Here is a 24,225-nt window from a genome sequence, read left to right on the forward strand (position 1 = left end):
TTATTTTTGAATTAAATCTTACCAAAAGTGGAGATATTATCACTTAAGGAAACTGCTTGAGTGAAAATCCAAAAAATCAGTAACAGAAAATAACACATACAGGATCGATAAAAGGAACACAAAAGAGATCCGAGATGATACTTTTATAAAGATGATCTGTACAACTTTCGATATTAATATATATGTATCCAAGCGAGCAGGCGGTAGATCCATTTTCTGGGTGTATTTATCCCTGACATTCACACACTCTAAAACCTTCGGCTCAATTAGGCAGAGGTCGGCTTGTGTTTGCTTATCTCTTTATTCCCACCGAGTGCCATCAAGGAGCAATAAGGTAAAGGAACATTGGCAAGTAAAGCGTTTGTAGAGACAATAAAGTGACTGATTATAACTGCTGGTGACAATCACGCTAATTGGTAATGCTTTCATGCTTTATTTGATGAGAATAAAAAGATCTACAGTGGAACTGGTAACAGCCGCCCTGTGGCAGGGATGGCTAACCTTTTTGGAGTGACAGTTGCTATGGGCCGCGTTTCCCATGATGCTCAGGCAGCCAATCATTTTACATGACTCGTCTGTGGAAGGATTCTAGAAAACAGGTCGACAGAGGTCATTTAGCTGTTGTAGTACTGCATCTTATAATGCAGATTAAGTGACCAGTGTTGGCTGAGGATGATGGGAGTGTTCCTTTAAGTTAAAGGACCACTATAGTGCCTGGAAAACAAACTCGTTTTTCTGGCACTATAGTGCCCTGAGGGTGCCCCCACCCTCAGGGCTGAAGGGAAAGGAAGGGGCTAAACACTTACCTTTCTCCAGCACCGGGCTCCCTCAGCGCTGGGGACTCTCCTCCTCCTCCTTCGGTGAAAATCACAGTGAGAAGCGCGGAAGCGCCTCTAGCGGCTGTCAATGAGACAGCCACTAGAGGCTGGACTAACCCATTTGTAAACATAGGCAGGGTTAATCCTAGATGGACCTGGCACCCAGACCACTTCATTGAGCTGAAGTGGTTTGGGTGCCTATAGTGGTCCTTTAATGGCATTTCTCAGCTTAAAAGATTAAGTGAGACACTGGTAGATCTGAAATTTACATATTGTACCATCCAACATGTGTCCTGATTTTTTTTATGTAGGGGATGCAGGACACCGTACCCCACCTCCACTGATCTAGACCAAGAAGCTCTAAAGCAAGAGCGTTTGTTAGCTCTCCTGAGCTTAGCCCTGCAAATCTGAGTTTAGCTCAGACATAGAGCTTTTGGCTCTCTGTCTGAAGTAGTGGATGCAGATTGCAGCCACTGGCAGACCCCAAGTAAGAAGTCAAACCATTCCAAAGTAGTTTGACTGCTTACAATGAGGGGCACCAGGGCACTCTTGGCACCATAACCACTATGGTGAGCTGAAGTGGTTATGGTGCTTGTAGTGGCCCTTTAAATTTAAATGAACAGTGGCCACAAACGTCTATTATTTACTGACGCATGACGCACTAGATTAAAGAGTGTACTTTATTCTGAAAACTAGAATTGGCATGGATTTTCAAATGAATGTTTAGAGTCTGTTGTGAACATCTGACTTGTTATTAGTTTCTGCAGGAACTGAGCTCAGGAGTTGACTACAGTTTGAGAAATTTGGTGAAATTATTACTCTTTGTCTGTGCAAGATAGATCAGTACAATGTGTAAAACCAGGAAACACAGGGTACAATTATATGAGAAAAATGGTGGTAAAATTCCAAAAGTAACAATCCTGAAAAAACATTTAAAAAAAAAAAAAAAAAGCAAAAAACTGGTACTTCTATTTTGTCATTAAAATGCCAGGAAAGCTCAGTCTACCAATGGGCTTCCACTGAGAAGACCAGTATATACCACATGCTATAAATGAGATGAAGTTGTTATGGTGGTGGAAGTGTACCTTTTAAAAGTAAAAAAAAAAAAACAGTTTTCTTCCGATAAATGCCCTGTTGGGATTGCAACACAGACATTCGTGACTCATATTTTCCCTGGGTTGAGCAGCCGGTCACTTGTGTATGGAAAACACTGGCAGGTGGGAATAACAGCGTCAATAAATAGACATCTTGATTTTAACGGCGTGTGGATGTCTTTCAATGGATGATTGCAAAATGTTCTGTGCGTTTTTGCAGTTTTGCAAGTCGTGTTTTTATTTGTTACTGCCCTGTTGCTAGTAATCAAGTTCAAACTGATACCTTTAAGGATATAAATTTATCAATGTTGTTCTTTACTGAAACTGCCCCTTCTAGGGTCAAATTAGAGCACGCAGTTGAGAGTAGGATGGTAGCCAGGTGTCAGTCATAGTTTTCGCAGAGCAAGAAATTTGGCATCCATAACAACACATAACATATTTTAACAAAAACATTACTCCGTATTATATTGCATCGATGTTCTAATCTGCCCTTGGCATTCATACAAGAGCCATTTCCTGTTTGAACGTTCCCTGAAGTTTATCTGATGTCAGGTATGTCTTTCCAAGTGGTACCTGATCGGTTCATGTATCTCCTTTTGATTTGCTCCTTATCGCTTTATCAGTTTATTATTTTGGTTTTACAGTGCATTAATTAAAGGAACATTATGTAATTGTATATTCTTCGCTCACAGATATAGACATTTCTTTGTTTCTGATAGGGATTTGGAGAACAAGCATTTTGCTGTCTTGTCTTTTACATTTGCTTGTGTCAAAATGAAGTACGTTGTCACAGACTGCACCCAATATAAAGTTCATACCACTTGCAGCAGTAAAATACATAGGAGAAATTAAATAGGAGAGAGGTTATGCGAGCAGTGTATAGCCACACTATAAAGCAGAAAAGAGATTACGGGAGACGTATTGGTGCAATTTGAAGAATACAGGGAATACTTAATAATGTAGTACAGAGATTATAGGGGAAATTAAATAATGTAATAGAAATTATAGGTGAAATTTAATAATGTAAGTATGTAGGAGAAATGTAAAAATGTAGCACAGTAATTAATGGGCGATGTTATAATGGGACACAGATTCTGGGGTAAGTGTAAGTAATTTCACATAGATTATATAGAGAATGTATTAAAGAAGCTCTGAGATTATGGGGAATTGTTTTTTTAAAAAATAGGAAAAATAGAAATGTGATCATATGGATATTTAATTGCAGTATAGAAACATAGAATGTGACGGCGGATAAGAACCATTCGGCCCATCTAGTCTGCCAAATTTTCTAAATACTTTGATTAGTCCCTGGCCTTATCTTATAGTTAGGATAGCCTTATGCCTATCCCACGCATGCTTAAACTCCCTTACTGTGTTAACGTCTACCACTTCAGCTGGAAGATTATTCCATGCATCCACTACCCTCTCAGTAAAGTAATACTTCCCGATATTATTTTTAAACCTTTGCCCCTCTAATTTAAGACTATGTCATCTAATTGTGGTAGTTTTTCTTCTTTTAAATATAATCTCCTCCTTTACTGTGTTGATTCCCTTTATGTATTTAAATGTTTCTATCATATCCCCCCTGTCTCGTCTTTCCTCCAAGCTATACATGTTAAGATCCTTTAACATTTCCTGGTAAGTTTTATCCTGCAATCCATGAACCAGCTTAGTAGCCCTTCTCTGAACTATCGCTGAAGTATCAATATCCTTCTGGAGATATGGTCTCCAGTACTGCGTACAATACTCCAAGTGAGGTCTCACCAGTGTTCTGTACAATGGCATGAGCACTTCTCTCTTTCTACTGCTAATACCTCTCCCTATACAACCAGGCATTCTGCTAGCATTTCCTGCTGCTCTATTACATTGTCTGCCTACCTTTACATCATCAGAAATAATCACCCCTAAATCCCTTTCCTCAGATGTTGAGGTTAGGACTCTATCAAATATTCTGTACTCTGCCCTTGGGTTTTTACGTCCAAGATGCATTATCTTGCACTTATCCACATTAAATGTCCGTTACCACAACTCTGACCATTTTTCTAGTTTTCCTAAATCATTTGCCATTTGGCTTATCCCTCCTGGAACATCAACCCTGTTACGTATCTTAGTATCATCAGCAAAAAGACATACCTTACCATCAAGACCTTCTGCAATATCACTGATAAAAATATTAAAGAGAATGGGTCCAAGTACAGATCCCTGAGGTACCCCACTGGTAACAAGCCCAAGCTTCGAATATACTCCATTGACTACAACCCTCTGGTGCCTGTCACTCAACCACTGCCTTACCCATTCAACAATATTGGAATCCAAACTCAAAGATTGCTGTTTATTGATAAGCCTTCTATGTGCAACAGTGTCAAAAGCCTTACTGAAATCTAGGTAAGCAATGTCTACTGCACCACCCTGATCTATAATTTTAGTTACCCAATCAAAAAAATCAACAAGATTAGTTTGGCAATATGCTATTTAAGAGCTAGCCAGGGACTTTACAGCATTTTTCACAATAAGCAGTAATATCTAACAATAAACATTTTTTACAGTTAACGTTAGTTTTATACATTGTGTTATTTTTGTTCCAGCCAAAGACAATCTATTTCTATTTGTTTATTTATTTTTTTTAAGATCACTGAACGTAAATCCTGCAGCGTTAGTGCTGTGAAAATCACGGCTTATCGTGTAGTTGGCCATCAGTGCACTGGTGATTTTCTTTAAGAAAATTCTTATAAATTCATAGTTTCCAAATCTTTGTCTGCCCACAGACTACTCTATAAAATGAGCTTTATTTGACGTTGTTTCGTTTGGAAGAGATGCAGCGGAGGATAATGACAGGGGGAATTTGCTATTGCTTGTACAGTGCTTTCAAAAAATGTGTGGTCAGTAAATAAATACATTACATTAACCACCGTTTGGTCAACAATCCGATCAAATTTGAAAGAAGGTCAAGTGCCATTGTCCACATCGACTTTTAGCATTCCATAACAAAAGCCAATTAGCATTCTTCCCCACAAATAACATTTGAGGGGTGAGAGAAAAAGATTTTCAGAGGACATCATCTCTTACTGCAGGATTCCTAAATATTTGGTGGAAATAAATAAATGGACAGCAAACCTTAAAGAAACACTACACAAAAATGTATTCCTGACCTGACCCTATAGTGTTAAAAACACTATGTAGCCCTTCTTGCCCCCCAAATATAGTAAAATCTTATTTTTATTCCAGTCTGCTGGTGCTGGCTCTGACCCTGATCTGCCTACTTGGCAGACATCATCAGAAGTGGTGATCTCAGCCAATCACAATGTTTTCACATAGGAAAGCATTGGATTGGCTGAGATTGTAAAGAAGGCAGATCAGCAGCAAAGCCAGCCCAAGCCCTGGTCAATCAGCATCTCTTCATAGATTCAATGCATCTCTATGATCAAAGGTCAGTGTCTCCATTCAGAGGGTGGAGACACTGAATGTCACTCACACTGTGCAGCACTGTCCCAGGTAGCACCTCTAGCAGCCATCTGAGGAGTGGCCAGTGGAGTTATCACTAGGCTGTAATGTAAACACTGCATTTTCTCTGAAAAGACAGTGTTTACAGCAAAAATCCTGAAGGTAATGATTCTACTCACCAGAACAAACTCAATAAGCTGTAGTTCTGGTGACTATAGTGTCCCTTTAACCCCTTAAGGACACATGACATGTGTGACATGTCATGATTCCCTTTTATTCCAGAAGCTTGGTCCTTAAGGGGTTAAAGAAACAAATTGTCATCTTTTCTTGGAGAAGCACTGATGGAATACTGTCCCTATTTTCATTTGATTTGACGTGCTCAGCGATTTGAAGTGGTCATGGTGCCTAGAGTCTCTATGTGCAGCATTTTGCTATGAAACACTGCCCATATGGAGTTTAATCCCTCTCCTGCCAGAGGTGTAATGCTATGACATTGGGGTGTCATCAGCCAGGCTGGAACTACAGGCTAATGTCAGTTCTGTATAACTTTCATTCTTTTTGTTGCCAAACGGTTTGCCCATTACCTGAGAACTGGGCCAGGGAACCCTTTGTCAGGATCGGGACAGGGATCCAACACGCAGAGTACAAACAGGTGGTAGGTACGTATACCGGACCTTAGAATGGCCGGACTTAACGTAATGAGTAAGTAGAGAATGGTCTAGGAACAAGCCGAGGTCGAGGGAACGAGAGGACAGGTAAACGAGAGACAAGCCGAGTCAAAGGGAAACAGAGATAAACAGGGTAGTACAAACAAGCCGGGTCAGAACCAAAGAGACAACGAGAATACAAGAGCACTGAGTGACTAGACAGGCTAGAACCACGACAGGGCAATGAGCAGATGCCGAAAGCCTTACTTTATACCTGATTCTGGAGGGTAATCACGCCCCCGACGAGTCCTGATTAGTGCTCGGGACTTGACTGACAGGTCGTCCCGGGTTGGCGTCATGACGTCGACTACTGAGCGTCGCGTCATATAAGGAAGTGGATCCCTCGCGGTCGGCTTGTAAATGGCCGAGGGAAACGTGAGGAACGGAAGAAACAACCCCTCTGGGAGGATAAACGTCTAAGTCTCTCACCTCCTCTGAGGTAGAGACTACAGGTACCCTGACACCCTTGGCATCATAATCACTGCAGCAGGGCTCTTTGATTGAGAGGGCTGCAGTGCTTTCTTTGTTTTGTGGAAATGAGCATCTCGCAATGAGGTCTGGCTTCATTATCAAAACCACATACCACCTCTATACTGACATGAATTTCTCTAATATAGGCATGATTGGCTAAGCCACCAGGGAATAGAATAAACTACTTTATGGCATTTGTGTGTCGCTTGCAAATAATGCAAAATAACGAAAGCTAAATTTTTATTTATTTAAATTACATTTTGACTGCTCCTTTAAAAAAATAAATCCTACTACAAAGGATACGTTCCTTCAAACATGTGTTCTAAGTATTATTTTCAGAAGCTCAAGGCGGCAATTCTTTTCTTTCATATGAAATTGAACAATAATGGAGGCAATGTTTCGTTAAAACGTGACTTTCATTAAAATACCATACTGCTCTAGGTTTTTGGACCACACTCCCTCCACGCATACTTTCATTTCAATGTGGCAGGAGAAGCATTGAATAGGCATGACCCCATATTGTTTGCTGTGGCCCCTGTAAAGGCTTCCCAGTGGACCAGGATGAACCCTTGTGAGATTTGTTGGGTTAAAGTGCCTCTGGATGTCAATGGATTGTAATGTACAGTATCTGTAAATAAACCCAACCAATATGACTATTATCAGGTGTGGCCCACTAATGGCATAGAGGTATATAGGTGCCCCTACATTTCCAGCAAGTCACTATTTTTGGACATGTTCATTTTTGCTTGCAGTTACATAGTTACATAGGCTGAAAAGAGACATGTGTCCACCAAGTTCAGCCTTCCTCATATTTTTTTTTTGCTGTTGATCCACAAGAAGGCAACAAAAAAAAAAAACAGTTTGAAGCACTTACAATTTTACAACAAACTAGGGGAAAAGAGGGGTCCCTCTTGACCCCAGAATGGCAGTCAGATTAATCCTTGGATCAAGAAGCATTTACCCTACATTGAAAAATTATATTCTTGAATATTCTGTTTTTGCAAGTATGCATCTAGTTGCTGTTTAAACATCTGTATGGACTCTGATAAAACCACTTATTCAGGCAGAGAATTTCATATCCTTATTGCTCTTACAGTAAAAAACCCTTTTTAGACTAAATCTTCTTTCTTCCAGTCTAAACGCATGACCTCCTGTCCTATGCATAGTCCTGTTTGTGATTAGATTTCCACACAATGCTTTGTATGTTATCATATCTCCTCTGAGGCAACATTTTTCTAAACTAAAGTGTTTTAAACTTAATCTTAAGTTAATCTTTCTTCCTAACTAAAATGTTCCATTCCTTTTATTAATTTTGTAGCCCTCCTATGCACTATTTCTAGTGCCATAATATCATTCTTTAGAACAGGTGCCCAATATTGTACAACATATTCAAGATGTGGTCTTACCAGCGATTTATAAACAGGCAAAATGATATTCTCATCCTGAGAATTAATTCCCTTTTTCGTGCATGACAATACCTTACTGGACTTAGCCACTACTGATTGACATTGCACATTGTTGCATAGTTTGTTGTCTATAACAATTCCTAAGTCCTTCTCGTGTGTGGTTATCTCTGTCCACATCACCTTGCTCAGTGTGGATTTAGCTGCATTTAGAGGTATTTTATATAATTTTGCCATTTAAGATCTTTGCAAAAAATCACCACAATGAGAGGTTGATGATTGGTGAAGCATCTTCCTGTTCTGGAATGAAATGCTTGGCAGCTAGAGCCTGCCTTTATCACCTTACCAGCAGGAGGAACTTTGGAGCTGAGTCTGCATACAACAAAATATCAGGACTTTAACAGAAACAAGGTATCTGTAAGGATACATGCCCTTGTGCTACATCACTCACCTGGTGCCCCTACCGCCACAAGTGGCCACTGGGTCAGTTTCACACCCTCAGATACCTTTTCCAGCATTTATTTCTGCAAAACCAAATCCAAAATACTGCACTCATCCAAATACAGGATCCTGGGTGCAACTGAACCAGTAACCAGCACCAGGTTCCAAATACAGTAGGCACAAGAGGAAAAAGGTCCAGGCACTCCAAGGTATCAAAAGGGCAACATTTTAATGAAACTCAAAAATCAGCAACGTATCGACCAAGGTGGTCTTTTTTAAGCTAACACATGTAAATGAATGTACAATATATAGGCAAAAGGTTAATGAAATAATTAGTGCGTACAACAAACATGAGACCATACTCAAAATCAGTACTCACTAAATAGTGTAACATCTGTGTGGGAGACCCAATGTCCAATTGCAGAAGAGAAAAAAAAAAAAGCTAGTTAAATGAATAATCTTTCTGCCGACATTAATTTCCAGCCTATCAATTCTGTTAAAATACAACGTCCGATTCTGGCGTCTGATGTCTTGACGCTCCAGCCCGGCCATATGGAGCGTCCGATGTCAAGGCTCAGAAATGTATTACACACAAACGCACACGCATTAGAATTTGTGACGTAAGGAATAGAGCGGCACTACGTATACCCTGCTGATCCAAAGCTAATCTAATCTAAGCTTTTTTTATTTTTATTTTTACCTATAGCATTTCTTTCTGACGCCAGACTCTGTAACCCCACCCCTTTAATGATGCTATTAAGCCAAACCCACTTCCTGACATCATCATGCCGTTACCGACATGCAGTCACGTTTTGGGGGTGTGGCTAGTGCATTTTTTTCTATACTCTGTTTCCTGGTTACTGGTCACAGCTTGTCTCGACTACTCTGTTCTCCACTTCCCTGACCTCGACTTGTTTATTGATTTAGTAATTTAGTATATCTCTATAGCCCTTGATCTTGACTTATTTGACATTTCTGTCTTCTCTTCTTCGCACACTAAGCCCAGCCACTTTAGGGTCCAGTGATACATACTGCTACCTACAGTTTTACCTGTACTTGTGACCTTATTTTGCATGTTGGGTTACCTATCCTGACAGCATCTGCCTAATTCTTATACTCTGTGTTTTTTAAGATACTACCTGTGATTTAGCTCATCTCAAGGTATCAATTATGGAGGGCTGCAAGTGTTGCATTGCTAAATGTAGGTAAACAAGGGCTTGAAAAAATAACCGTGTTATTCCCTAAAGTAAAAATAATGTTGTTTTTAAATCCCCTTCCTGCTTGGGCTCTGAGTCAGACAAACAGTCCAATCAAATGCTTCTACATGAGAAGCATTTGATTTGACCATGATAGGGCAGCACCGACGATGGAGGAGGCATGGAAGGCAGTGCTGGTAGCTTCACCCATTGCTAGATTCCAAGTAACTCCATAACTCTTCTTTTAACAGGTTTTAGGCCAAAAAATGGGGTTGGACATATTTGGTGTGGCCTTATATGTTTAAAAAGCTAAGGTAAAAAAAAAGGGTTAAGGTAACGCTTTAAATTTAAAGGACCACTATAGGCACCCAGACCACTTCAGCTTAATGAAGTGGTCTGGGTGCCAGGTCCATCTAGGATTAACCCTTTCTGCTGTAAACATAGCAGTTTCAGAGAAACTGATATGTTTACCTATGGGTTAATCCAGCCTCTAGTGGCTGTCTCATTGACAGCCACTAGAGGAGCTTCCGCGCTTCTCACTGTGATTTTCACAGTGAGAAGACGCCAGCGTCCACAGGAAAGCATTAAGAATGCTTTCCTATGGACTGACTGAATGCGCGCGCGGCTCTTGCCGCACTTGCGCATTCAGCTGATGACGGGGAAAGGAGGCGGAGAGTCCCCACCGCCGAGGGAGCACGGCGGTGGAGAAAAGGTATGTGTTTAACCCCTTCCTCACCGTAGAGCCTGGCGGGTAGGGGACCCTAAGGGTGGGGGGAACCTAGAGACCCTATAGTGCCAGGAAAACAAGTATGTTTTCCTGGCACTATAGTGGTCCTTTAACTTCATACAAAGGGCAGATGTTTGCAAGTGTCTGCTGTATGTATCAGTTGGGGACATTATTTTCTATTCTAGGCATTGGGCTTCTTTTTTCACAACAAACTATTAGGTGTTGTGAAGGGCAGTAGTAATGAAGGACGTGAGTTTAGGAACCTCCAGTCCTTTCTTAATTGTGGAAGTCATTGTACTTAGACCAGGAAAATCGAGCATTCCATAATAGCCCAGTGTTGAACGATGCTACACAAAATTATACAGAAAATGCCCGTTTTGTCAGTAAAATACATTTCTCCTGTATTATAAATCTGCAACAAACTTGCAGCACATGTGGTACCTTCCCATCTTTAATTACAAGGCTTTTTCACATTATTCTCCATAATTGCTTTTGGGTTGAAAAAATAGTCTGTGTTTTCTTAGATTTAAAACTAAACCTCTCTTGTACAGAGTGCAGTTATTTTAATGCCAAAACCATTGCACAGATGTAATTGCACTGAGCAGTAGTAGCACTGAAAACATCCCTTTAACTTAGCCACAGGTGTATATTCCCAAAGAATAACTTAAGGGATATAGCCCAATCACTTTCTTCTCTTGACAAGCAACACATGGTACCGTTGCCAAGTTTTAAGTGTGTTTTTTGAGAGCAGAATATCTGAATGTCCTCTCCTACTCGCTGTTGCTGACTACATCCCACAGAAAAATGGGATTCTCAAAAAACAGTTTGTCAACGTTTTAGTCCTGAAATATTAGCTGTAAAGTAACAGCTATAACACTCATTTCATTTTAAACAATCATTTTTTTTATATCCTGGTTAATTCCTAGATTTAGTAGAATTTAATTTATTTGCAGTGTCCAAAATGTGGGCTTCTAATTTTTTTTCTTAAATATTTTATAAGGATTATGTTTCGGATGAATTAAGTTGAATGAGGCACAAGGGTCAACAAATAAATATTTAACTTTTATTTTTGTATGTCGTTGATGAATCCGAGATCATTTTTTTTTTTTTTAGTTAAAATTTAGTTTGCGTCATCCTTCTATTTAGCGTTACATAGAGTGTGTCCTAAAAGTTGGTAGCAACAGATGTAGAAGAATCTGGTTTATGGTTTTGGAAATTTCATATCTATAACGCAGAATTCACCCGTTGCTTTTTTATCACTATGTGTGGTAACTTTAAACATCCTTTAGTCCCTAAGAGGCCATGAAATGGCCAATCTCAATCATTAAAGATGTAAGAATGATTAAAGAATAAAGAGACAGATTTAGTAAAAACAATTGATCCTTCATAAAAACAAGCGTTTATTCATAAAGACGTAAACACTGTTGACAACGGCAGTTACTAACTAATTCAGAAGGGAAGCTGAAATTAGTATATGTTTAAACACCTTAACTGCTTCAGCTCCTCATTGCCCTGGCGTTGTCCCACATTTGGATGTCACACCCTTTAAGCATGAATTGTCAACTTACCTGGGTTCTGCTGGGCATCCACACTGCATCCAGAGTTACCCAGCTTGTTGAACGCTCTCGAACCAGTTGTTTGCAGTCCTGCTTTGCTCCAAACAGTGACGTCCAGTGTCTCACCTACTGAAGAAGACTTGATGCAGTGGATGTGACGCAGGCACCCAGTGGGACCCAGATAAGTTGTCGTGGTTTGACATCTTACTGTGGGATGTCACCAGGTAACTGCTGGCACCATGACCATTACAGAGGGTTATGGCGCATGTAGTATAATTAGCAACTGACATCATTATATCCAGTTCAATACAGTCCAGTCCTGGCACAGCCAAGGCACACATTGATCTGGAGGAGACAGGTGCACAGGGCAGAGTGTCAATGATTGACAGGTTGCCAAGATGGATGCACTGAGTTCCAGGGTAGAGGTAAATACTTCTAACTCTAATAAAATAAAAACTGATTTAAATTTGTTGTTATAGACCTCATAACCATTTATTTGTTAAATGTCAGGGATAAGTAAAAGTAATAATAAAAATCCTGCAAATGACGGTTCCCCTTTAGCATTTTCATGTGAACTTATTTTATCTTTTTTCTATTTTATTTATTTTTCCTTTCTAATATTGCAACTTTGGTATAGTTCCAGAACCTGTATTAGATTGGGTCGATGCCTGTAAAATAAAATTTCTAACTTAATTTGTAACTACTGCTTATTAAATTAAGTATATATGTATGTAGTATTATTGTAAGTAGAAGGACATTTGAAAAAACAGAACTATCATTGTAATTCCAGTGACTCTTATAAATAGAGTTGTAATCAAAATTATTCAACCACCATTGAAAATCAGGTTTATTATCAAAATGTGCAGACTTTCAGCTGTTTGCAATGAAGAAATCAAGCAAAAGCAATTGAAATAGCTCAACACAATGAATGCTTCAAGTGGTTTCCCCAAATTCAACTGAAAATGCAATTTATAATGACTTCACCAGTCAAAAAATTATTCAAGCTCCTGAATAGAATCTCTCACAACATTACAAATATGCAAAACAGGTGTTGTTTCAAGCACACCCGATGCAACTAATCAAAAGCTTCATTAGTTGCACCAGGTGTACTTGAGCTGAAACACTTGAAATACTTGAACTGGTTTAGAATTTGTTGAGTGTCACATTTGACTGCATGTTAGAAAGTTAAAAGAATGGTCCACATAGTTAAGAGAAGAGATCATCGCCCATCACAAGCAAGGAGCAGGATACAAAAAGATAGCGAATGTTCCTCAAGACTGTTGGAAGCATAGTTCGCAAGTTCACAATTGAGGGAACAGTGCTTACATTACCTGGACAGGGCAAAAAAAGAAAGTTATCAATGTCTGAAACCAAATTTCGGAGGAGGCAGGTTGTGAAAAACCCTTGAGTGACTGTGAAAGACCTGCAGCCAGACTTGGTGGCAACAGGTTTCAGTGAGCACAGTAAGGAGCGTACTAAACGCAGAAGGTTTCCATGCTAGAACTCCAAGACGTAGACCACCAAAAGCACAAGAATAGTCAGCTACAATATGGTCAAAGTCATACAAATAGGTCACAGTGGTTTTCGGATTCTGTTCTGCGGAGCGATGAAACAAAACTGGAACTTTTTGGCCCAATGGATCAGCTGTATTTCTGGAGCAAGAAGAATGAAACATACACTGAAAAGAATAATCTGCCTACAGTCAAGCATGGTTGTGGCTCGGTGATGCTCTGTGGCTGCTTTGCATCCTCTGACACTGGAAACCTGCAGCGTGTGGAAGCCAAGATGGATTTATTGAAGTATCAGGAAATCCTAGGAGTAAACGTCATGCCATCTGTAAGGAAGCTCAAGATTGGGCGACCTTTCTGAAAGAGACAATGATCCCAAGCATACCTCAAATTCCACCAAAGCTTGGTGGCAGAAGAAGTCCTGAAAATTTTGACAGTCACCTGATTTGAACCCCATAGAATTTCTCTGGAGGGATCTTAATAAGGCGGGTGCAGCACGCAGACCCAAGAATGTTCCTTAACTGGAGACCAATACTCATCAGTCACACAACAGGTCCTGTTACTTCCTGGTTTGGTTAGCTTAGCTTAGTTGCACTGAACTCAAGAGGCAGCACTTGCCCAGAGCACCTGCCTTGCAAAGATTTCTCATTGATCTGCATTGGGAAGTCTGTGATTGGACAGCCACAGAAAGTCTGGGCGGGATTAGTAGAGGTGGGCTTGTAAATGCTGCAAACAAGACATCTGCAGTTGCAAGTTGTTTTTAAATATATCTCCAGTGAAAAAATGCATAATAAAATGCATGCAAGTTTTCATTTGAGGTATATCTCCTACACAGGGATTTTTATTTATTTTGTATTTGGGCAGTGGAGTGTCCCTTTATCTGCTGCACCTAATACCTCATATGTATGTCTTTTAGTGAATTACCATTTATTACATGAAATGTATATAAAAATAGAAAATGCACTCACGGACAATCATACAGGAATGAGCACTTATCTATATAATCTGAAGCTGGGAAGAGTCTCCGCCACACCAAGGTTAATTCCATGGTTCACGGCACCTGTAAATCTCCTTCGGTGACACTTTCAAGGATCAGCTCACAGCAAGTGCTCCCACTGTCACCTACCGGTTTTGGGGAATTACCGTCTCACTTCCAAAGGACAAGTCTGTTAACATTCACACCCAAAATTTAAAAAATGATAGCTGTTTAAAAGTCTGTATTATCACGATGCCCTCACAATTATACATCAATGGTAGAAGTTGCATCATGACCTGTCTGGTACTGGCACATATAATAGATAATTATTCCTAGAGTGGAAGCTCTTTAGAGCAGGGCCTTCTCAACCTTGTAATTCTGTCGACATTATTTTGCTGTCAGTTACCTCCTGTTCCCAGTGTAAAATTGTAAAGCTAAACATAATATGTTGGCACTTTGAAATTACTAAAGGGACACTATAGGCACCCAGACCACTTTAGCCCATTGAAGTGGTCTGGGTGCAGTGCCCATGTCGGTTTACCCTGCAATTATAATTATTGCAGTTATTGAGAAACTGCAGTAATTACATTGCATGGTTAACTCCACCTCTAGTGGCTGTCTAACAGATAGGCATTAGAGGTGCTTCCGGGTCGTTAGGCAACTTTTGTTCCACTAATTGACACTGGATTGAGGACATCCAGCGTCCCCTTAAACCCCATAGGAATGCATTAATTCAATGCTTTTCTATCGGGTAACCCAAATGCAAGCACAGCGCTGGCCGTACATGCGCATTAGGTTCCATAGTACAACGTTATATTCCTAACACTGTGGCTTCCCTGTAAAGGAACACATCAAGCACCATAACCACTACAGACTTTCGCGCGTTAAGCCTTTTCAAACCGCTCTACCAGAGAAACTGATCAAATGCATTGTCGGTCACTGACTTGGTGTGACCATTACAGGTACAATGCGGGCCTTTGAAATGGAATAACTATGACATGACATTTATTACTGATCATTAAGTCTTAGCATTGATTGGTTACGAAAAGTTTATCTAAGAGTTATTATTGTGCTCTAGGCTGAAACGTGCTTGTCATGCCTGCTGAATGTTATCTGGGTGTGATCGATGCTGTCTGCCGCTGACTGAAGAGGCAAAAAAAACAGTAGGAGTGAGTACAGACTATCATAGAAATAAATGTGTTGTTTACATTGATTGCAAATATATTCAATATTTTACATTCTACATATAAATTGAATATATTGCCATTTTTAACATATAGTCTGGATTTGTTAGTCATTTGTTGCCACTAGCATGGTTGGATTAAACAAATACTATCTTTTATTTTTATTTTGATTTTCTTTAAAAAATAGTTGGACCTATTCAAAAAAATATAAACGTCCTGATAGAAAGGTGAGATATATGCCCTGTATAAAGATAGATTGAAGTATTCATATATAATGTTACATTTCTGTTGCTTTAGAACAAATGCCACTTTGGGTTATCTAAAGATTTTTATAAAAATAAAAAGTGTTGCTGTAGGCCAATAATCCTTCATGACTTAGACGTGCTCCTGCCAACAATAACACACAGGTACGTAATATATCTGTGCTGAGAAACGTACTTGGCCCAAGTTCAACTTTGTAACACAGAATTTTACTTTACACCAATCCTCAAATAGATCTTCGGATATTTGCTAAGAATTCTATCCTCTCAAATTGTTATTAAACTCATAAAGAAGTAATAATAAAAAAAGATAATTTTTCAGACTGTTAAGTTAGCTTTACAATTCTTCTACGCCTTGAGCTAAAAAAAAACGGTTTCCTTGTAGCCTTTTTTTTTTTTTTAACAAATATATTTATAGCCAAAGTAGATTGTGTTTATAAGTGTATAGATTTCAAATAGTAATGTGGAATGTTATAAAACTGCCCTCAGAGCAAAAGTGAACGTGTTATTCTAGATGAACTGCCTTTGATGCCGGAGAAACATAAGAAAATTGTGTCTGTTTTGTCGTGTGCATTAACTTGGATGCTGTCGATACACAGCTGTGTTAACATAGCAAGAGTAAGAGTTTTCTTGACCCTGGTGATTTTTGCCTGCAGGTTATTTCATGCTGACGAGAAAAAAAAAATGGATTAATATGACACACTGAAAAATTTGGACATTAGATCATTATTAAGTGCATCATTATGCTATATTTGAAAAATGTTCCAAGTTTCACCTAACAAATGATATCTTCTCCCTCCACTCAGCCGATTTAGAGAAAGTAAACTAATGCAAGAAATGTTCTTAAATGTATTAGCGGATGTGTTATGTTTGACAGATAGACAGCATTAGGTTTTACAAAATTTTTAAGGAGTCTGTTTCACGTAAGTGAGACTTACAAGATTTTGTCTTTTTTTTTTTCCAGGTTAAATCATGTTAGGCTTTAATTGTTTTGAGGAACTTTGAGTACAGCATAAATCATGACTGGGGTTTTTATTTTTTTTGGTAGCAATGGCGCTGTCTCTATATTCCTGGATCATTGTAATGGGTCAGTCCTTTAAATTTAACTCCACCAAGTTGAGATAAGAATCCGGTTGGATGTCGTTCTAAAATGATGGGATTTTCTTAATCCTGCATTACTGCTAAAAGCCATTTCTATTTTTCCTGATTTATAAGAAAGTTTGCCTCTTTTCGGTACTTATTATTTAAGTCGATTTGCAGATGTTTCATTCTGATAATCGCTAGGAAAAAAGTGTTTGAGGTGCTTTCAGGTCTCTTGTCAAAACTGGACCAGAAAGAAAACGTGAGATGATTTTTGAAGATCATCAGTCTACAGTTCTAGGTTTCTACTGTTGGAAGATTTATTACACTAGCTCTTGATGTACAAGTGTCTGTAGGTGTTAATTAACTAATTAAATAAATACACAAGTCACCCACTATCTCATTTTATAGGGGGGGGGGGGGGTTATATAGAACTATCATCTCCAAGTATTCATTACTTGTGGTCCTTACACTACCAGGAAACTATTCTTTAATTTCCTCGCACCATAATATATGTGCTGCGTGATTTACCAACACTGCCAGATATCTTTTTCTCAAAGGGTTACTGAATACTTCAGTGTAATCAGCCACTAGAGTTCTGGGCTGTCCAATGTCATTCATTCATTCAATGATGACAGCGGCAGCTTCTGGGTTCTACAATTCTGCACAAGACAGAATCGTGTCACCAGCTCACCAGGGATTTTCTGAGTTTGGAAGGGACCCAGATAAAGGGACAAACTGAAGCAAATTGGTTTGCCTCATTACCAGGGTAACCAGCAGTGGTGTATTTTGGTTTTGTGCTGCCCTAGGCATGACTAGACCTGGGCACCCCCCCCCCCCCCAATCTAAATTTTCCCCACCCCTACCAGTCAAGGCTGCACCTCTTCCTGATTAAGAACCTTCCCCTTCCTCTTTATACTCCACCTTTTCCTACACCCTTTAAAAAATGTTCCTGGCTCTATAGTGCCCCCCTCCCTTGTGCTCTCCCTCCCCCACTCAGCACTGAAGGGGTTAAAACTCCTTCAATCACTTACCTGAATCCAGCGCCGATGTCCCTCAGCGCTGGGTAAGGCTCCTCCTCCGCGCTTGCATTAGGCTTCCCTAAAGGAAATAATTGTATCAGTCTTTCCTATGGGGATTTACCAGACGCTGAATGTCCTCATGCACAGTGAGGACGTCCAGCATCAGTTAGGCGACCATAAGGTGACCATAAGGTGGCCAGCAGGCCAGCCCTTGGACCCCCCCATGACAGGGGGGTAACACCGGAGAAGCCCAAGTGGGCGTTTGGGGGCAGCATTTTTTGCTGCCCCTTCGTTAGTGCTGCCCAAGACAAATGCCTTTTTTGCCTTGGGCTAAATACAGCACTGGTCACCGGACCAGGGTGGTCTTGATACTTTTACAAGGTAGGAACACAATGTCATGGAGGGAAAGTGAATATCATGGAGCAGATTGCTTGGTTGTATAGGGAGAGGTATTGGCAGTAGAAAGAGGGAAGTGCTCATGCCATTGTACAGAACACTGGTGAGAGGCAGTACTGGAGACCGTATTTCCAGAAGGATATTGATACTTTCGAGAGAGTTCAGAGAAGGGCTACTAAACTGGTTCATGGATTGCACGATAAAACTTACAAGGAAAGGTTGAAGGAACTTAACATGTATAGCTTGGAGGAAAGACGAGACAGGGGGATATGATAGAAACATTTAAATGCATAAAGGGAATCAACACGATAAAGGAGGAGACTATATTTAAAAGAAGAAAAACTACCACAACAAGAGGACATAGTCTTAAATTAGAGGGACAAAGGTTTAAAAATAATATCAGGAAGTATTACTTTACTGAGAGGGTAGTGGATGCATGGAATAGCCTTCCAGCTGAAGTGGCAGAGGTTAACACAGTAAAGGTGTTTATACATGCGTGGGATAGGCACAAGGCTATCCTAGCTATAAGATAAGGCCAGGGACTAATGAAAGTATTTAGAAAATTGGGCAGACTAGATGGGCCGAATGGCTCTTATCTGCCGTCACATTATATGTTTCTATTTTTTTCAAGATTGCCTGATCTGCTAAATAATTCAGCTTTTTTTATTGTGAGATGCCTTAAACACTCTGGGATACAGTGTGACACAGTCAGACATCCAGGAAACGTAATTACAATGTAATTACTCTTAATGCTATCAACAGGGAGATTTAACTTGATCATCAAAGAGCCTTTCATAAAAAGCTAAATAAATAGTGGACTCACCGCTGGTGGGAAATGTCATTTAGCTGTTACATATATTTTGCCTACCACTATGTAATTTGGCACATATGCCTTGGCTTTATATTATTTTATGTATTCCCCAGTGCTATATTTTATTAAATATTATTTAAATACCTGGTGAAACTACAGGTAACCTGGAATACAACTATCGATAAAGCGGTCCACAGCCTAGTCCATTGGTGCAGTCCTGCTTGCCGACTATAGAGCTTGACCATGGTGTTTCTAAGGAACATAAGTTGGAATCATTTTTATGTTACATTTTAGACTATAAATGCTCATTTTTCACAGTGCAAACTTTAATGATTTATATATATACATATATATATATATATAGAGAGAGAGAGAGAGATTTGTATTAATTTCGATTTGATGAGTATTAGATTGGAGACACTATTTTTTATTAAGTGCTGCATGTGTTTGATAAATCACTTTGTAATAGGTAGATGCACAAATCTCTAGATCACTAGATTTCGGTATGGTATCACTCAGTCAGGTATTATTTATCTATTATGGATCTATGGAGTGAGTTTTTACTATATCTTTAAGGCCTGCTATGCATGCTTTCGACAAGGCCAGATTAAAAAACTTAGCTTGGTTTTAGTAGTAACACAAAGACCTTTACAGACAAGACTGAGACTTCAAATCCCGGACCCTGTTTGGCTTACAGTGACTCCCCTATGAATCCCAGCTTGCCAGCTTTTTACACAAGTTGTTGTTTATTACTGTCTATCACAACAATGTATTCATCTTGCTGCGCTGCAAAGATGTTGCAGAAGTCTGTTGTGATAAGTATAAGCAAAATATGGAATATACAGTAAATCGAATGGATTGACTAAGATTAAACAGATTCTCCTGACAAATGCTTAATATTAATCAAGCATAAACTATTTGAGTTTTAATTTGGTTTCATTCTCTATATGATTAAAGCTTACTTACATCTTAATATATCCTCTTGTTCCATTTGTAACCCAGGTGTTGGTGAATAGCACTTGTTTAAGATATGCTGACAATTACATTTGTATTCCGCCCTCTAGTGGTACGTTGTTTGTTTGCCATTTTATGACTGCATATTACTGCACACATTTAACTTTTTCTTTGATTAATTTTCCCAACACTTTTATATCTTCCAATATTTATACTATTCAAAAAAAACAAACAAGATTTCTCACGTTGAAACACAAGCAATGCAATAGAATGATTAAATGCAATACTTAACCAATGTGAATAGTGCTGGATTTATATGTTAATTTAAATCTAAGGCACTCGAAAGCCATATTTAACACCTTAGATCAGGCTTCCCCAAACTCCGGCCATCCAGATGTTTCTGAACTACAACTCCCATGATTCTATGAAGGAAATAGATAGGCTGAGAATCATGGGAGTTGTAGTTTAGCAACATCTGGAGGGCTGGAGTTTGGGGAAGCCTGCTTTAGATAAATACATGTATGTACTTTTAGATAGGAAAAAGACGTAACAGATTGCTCACTCTGGAACTGCGTGTTGGTACGGTCCTGGATGATATGATACGTGGCCCAGCGGCAATATGTCAAGACTATCACTACTTTTGGGATTCGGTTCCGGCCACTGTCAGTCATATAATTGATGGACGCTAAGAATTTTTAGAGCAAGATAGGCAAATGTTGACGCTATAGTGTGTTTTGGTTGTGGTTGAAATATATTGTTGTTAAAAGGAAACATGTGTATTTGTTTCTGTACAAATATGTAATAGACTATCAAGTTGCTAAAAGTTTGTGTTTGTTTTTTTTCATCCTATGGCCATGCAGATTCTACAATCAATATTGCTATTTCCCACAATCGAGAGGATGGCTCAATCACCGCAGGGCAAAATCATGACCCCTCTGTTGTGCAACCTGCGCTACGTTGTCTACATGCCTCTCTATCTTCTCTCCTTTTTGCCTGAAAGTGTTCAAGCATCACTAATAAAATTTGTCCTGCGAGGAATAAAGTCTGTGGATGAATTCTCAGTCACGGCCTCCTTGAATCTCTTTCGAGTGGACTGTGCAGGTGAGAGAATATATATTATTATGATTTCGAATTGTTTTCTTGCTTCAAAATTCTTTTATTGGTTTAGCAAGATAGAAAGCTAACAATATAGGTATGCAGGATTGAAACATTAAGGAGAGTTGAATGCAAGAGGAGCATTTTGTCAAGATAATAAGAGACGAGAGAAGATGTTCATTGTAGAAATCATTGACTCTAAATCCTGAATTTAAGTGTCAGGCATGCATGTGGATTTAACAGCTGACAGGTGTGAGACAGATCCACTCAGCGGATAAAAAAAAGAAAACAAAGGAAAATAGAACTTTTCAGCTAAAACCAAAATACAATAAAGCTGTCCATATGGCGTTAATATTCCATGAATGCAAAGTATTAAAAGGGAGATATGGCAGTGTTTTCATTGAAGGGTCACTAGAGGGTGGCAGCCAAGGTGCTGGCAGGGTGCTTCCAAATCCGGAACTCGGTTCTGTGATTATTGATGATTGATGCCCTTTGAAACTAAAGTGATATATATTTACATTTTAAAAATATGTGTATGTTCAAGGTTTTTTTTTTTTTTTCAATCTCCAGGGGTGCCTTAAGAGGGCCTCCTGAACCAATTTAGGCCCCGGCTGGTCCTACTTGAGGATGGGTGCCCATGAATTTAGGGACAGGCCTTATAAGACAGACAGACCAAAAGCTGCCAACCACTGACTTATAAAATAAGAGGTGCAGTTAAAATAACTAGGAAAAAAAGGTTACCTCCACAGCACCTGTATCCAAAGTTAAGGTTATCTCCTATCGGAATTGGCTGGTGCTATATAACATAATAATAATCTCCCATGATGCTCCAATCTCATTATTGTGTGCTTGGGAATCTAGAAAGAAATGTCATCAAGTGGTTGAATGCTCAGGAATTACTTTGCAGATTAATCTAAACCCCAAAGTGGCACTTCGGGGCTTAGAATAATCTGCATGGTATGCGTTTGTCAAGCATACAATGTTAATTGTAAAATAAAAATAAAAAGATTAAAACATTTTTAAAGAAATACAACCCATAGGTAGCTTGTTGTTAGCTACAAGGTTGTACAAAAATAAAACACGTGACTGTTCCGCTTTAAGACTTTGCATGCATGCAGATACTTCAGAGTATGGCTGAGGTACTGTCTGAAATTGCTGCAGGGTCGTATAAGGGCATGATGTTTTATCTAAAATGTGTCTTTAAAGCCGAGTGTGACAGAATTAAATGTGTGTAACCTGTTGCTGGAAAAAACACTGGCTCGTAGCCTGTAATTCAAAGTGAGTCACCGGCACCTGTGGAATGTTGTCCTAGGGCTCAAAAAGCTTCTACATCCACATTAGCAGCTGTCTTGTAGAGTTTCTTTTTCATCCAAGACTTTCTTTGCACCGAGGCCATCCTGCTATCATTAACTAAAAGTCCCGTCTTTTCCTTATATTATCTCTAAATGCCTGTGATTACTTTTTCCAACTCAAATGTTGCCCTTGATAATTTTACTAGATACATTTCCTTGACTATTAAAAGGCGTTTTGGTCTCTGCAAGAGGTCTATGAATATTTGTAGGTGACCGTTCTTCCCTTCCTGTGGTTTGTTTATTATCCGTTACTAGTGACAGGCTGAGGGATAGGGACCAAAGCCAAACTTTTTTCTCAGACAACCTCTTGAAATCTGTTCGAGAAATATCAGGCTTAATGCCAGCAAGCATTTCGAAAAAAAAATGACACAAAACTGGGCACAGTCTAGTACAGGATGCTGCTTAATTTAAGTACAATTTACAGAGTTAATGTAAGTGTTACAAACAGGGTATGATTAACATAGGGGCCGATGGAACTGAAGCTCCTGTAATAGTCCCAGATATTTTTTGGTCATTAATGTGACTGGATTCTCCACCAGCTCATGTGTGAAGGTCTGGGAGAACATCCATCATTGACCAAGCAATACGTTTTTATGGCCTCTGCATATTGCTTCACCAGAGTAGCAGTGGGCAAGCCTCATTAAACTTTTCTTCATCGGCAGTGGGTGAGTCTTGACTATCGAAGAGTCTCAAGGCCAAGATCTATGGGCTGTAGGGTACAGCAGAAGATCTCTGCTGACCCCTACCAAGGTTACTATTGAGGATTTCAAGAAAAAAAGCAGTCTACAACTCATGCAGGCACATAATACTTTTGCAAATTAATTACAGGATTTTACTAATCTATGACAGAATGTCATGATTATATTAAGAACACAAGGCGAGTATTGTGTGTTTCTCTTCCTTTACTCTCCATCACTTGTGAGAAAAATCATAGATTTCTGGAAGCTTTAGGCAATGAATGTTTTGATTTACCTAAGATTTTGTTTTTCTGGAGCACCTCCAGTCCTTAAAAATGCCATAACCAAGATGGCCACCACAAGTAGAAAATTGTGGTTGTGCTCAGGCCTCCAAGATAGCCACCACACATGCATGGGCGTCCACAGGGGGGGGTAAGGGGGGCCCCTGGATTTTTCAGCCTGTTCTGCTATTTTTGGTTTGATTTAAAATGAACTGCAATACCGGCGCCGAGAGAGACAGGGATAGGAAGCTGCATCTATCCCTGCTTCTCTCTGCTGAGTGTAACCGCAGGGGAGCAACACATGCAGGCAACAAAGACAGCCTACAGATCAAGTAAGTGAGGGATGGGGTGGGGTGGGGGTTTAAATAGCCTATAGATTAGGGGAGTGAGGGCTGGGGGGGAGGGGCAGCCTATAGATTAGGCAAGTGAGGTGTGGGGGGAGGCTAAATGAAGAGTCAGCAAGGAGCAGGAAGGGTCTGCAAGGAGCAGGGGCAGCAAGAAGAAGGAAGGGGTATGCAAGGAGAAGGGGCAGGAAGGGTCTGCAAGGAGTAGAAAGGGACATAAGGAGCACAAAGGTAAAGTTGAAGAAGGAGCAGAAAGGGACAGCAAGAAGCACAAAGCTAAAGTAGAAGGAGCAGAAAGGGTCTGCAAGGAGCACAAAGGAATCAGAATGAGAAAGGAGCAGAAGGGCGCAAAATAAGCAGAAAGGAGCAGAAAGGTAAAGGAGCAGAAGGAGCCAAATATAGAAGACAGTGTCAGAAGAAAAAGAAGACTG

At 39.6% G+C, this 24,225-nt stretch overlaps 1 protein-coding gene across 1 annotated transcript in view; it reads left to right on the plus strand.

Moving 5' to 3' along the window:
• The window catches only part of LDAH (lipid droplet associated hydrolase), a 180,308-nt gene that overhangs the window by 106,047 nt on the left and 50,036 nt on the right, over nucleotides 1–24,225 (plus strand). Inside the window, exon 6 of the mRNA XM_063442120.1 lies at nucleotides 20,906–21,146. Within this exon, the coding sequence (XP_063298190.1) occupies nucleotides 20,906–21,146 (241 nt within the window). The remainder of the gene's footprint in view (nucleotides 1–20,905; nucleotides 21,147–24,225) is intronic.

This window comes from Pelobates fuscus, chromosome 2 (assembly GCF_036172605.1).
Source record: "Pelobates fuscus isolate aPelFus1 chromosome 2, aPelFus1.pri, whole genome shotgun sequence".
Taxonomy (NCBI): domain Eukaryota; kingdom Metazoa; phylum Chordata; class Amphibia; order Anura; family Pelobatidae; genus Pelobates; species Pelobates fuscus.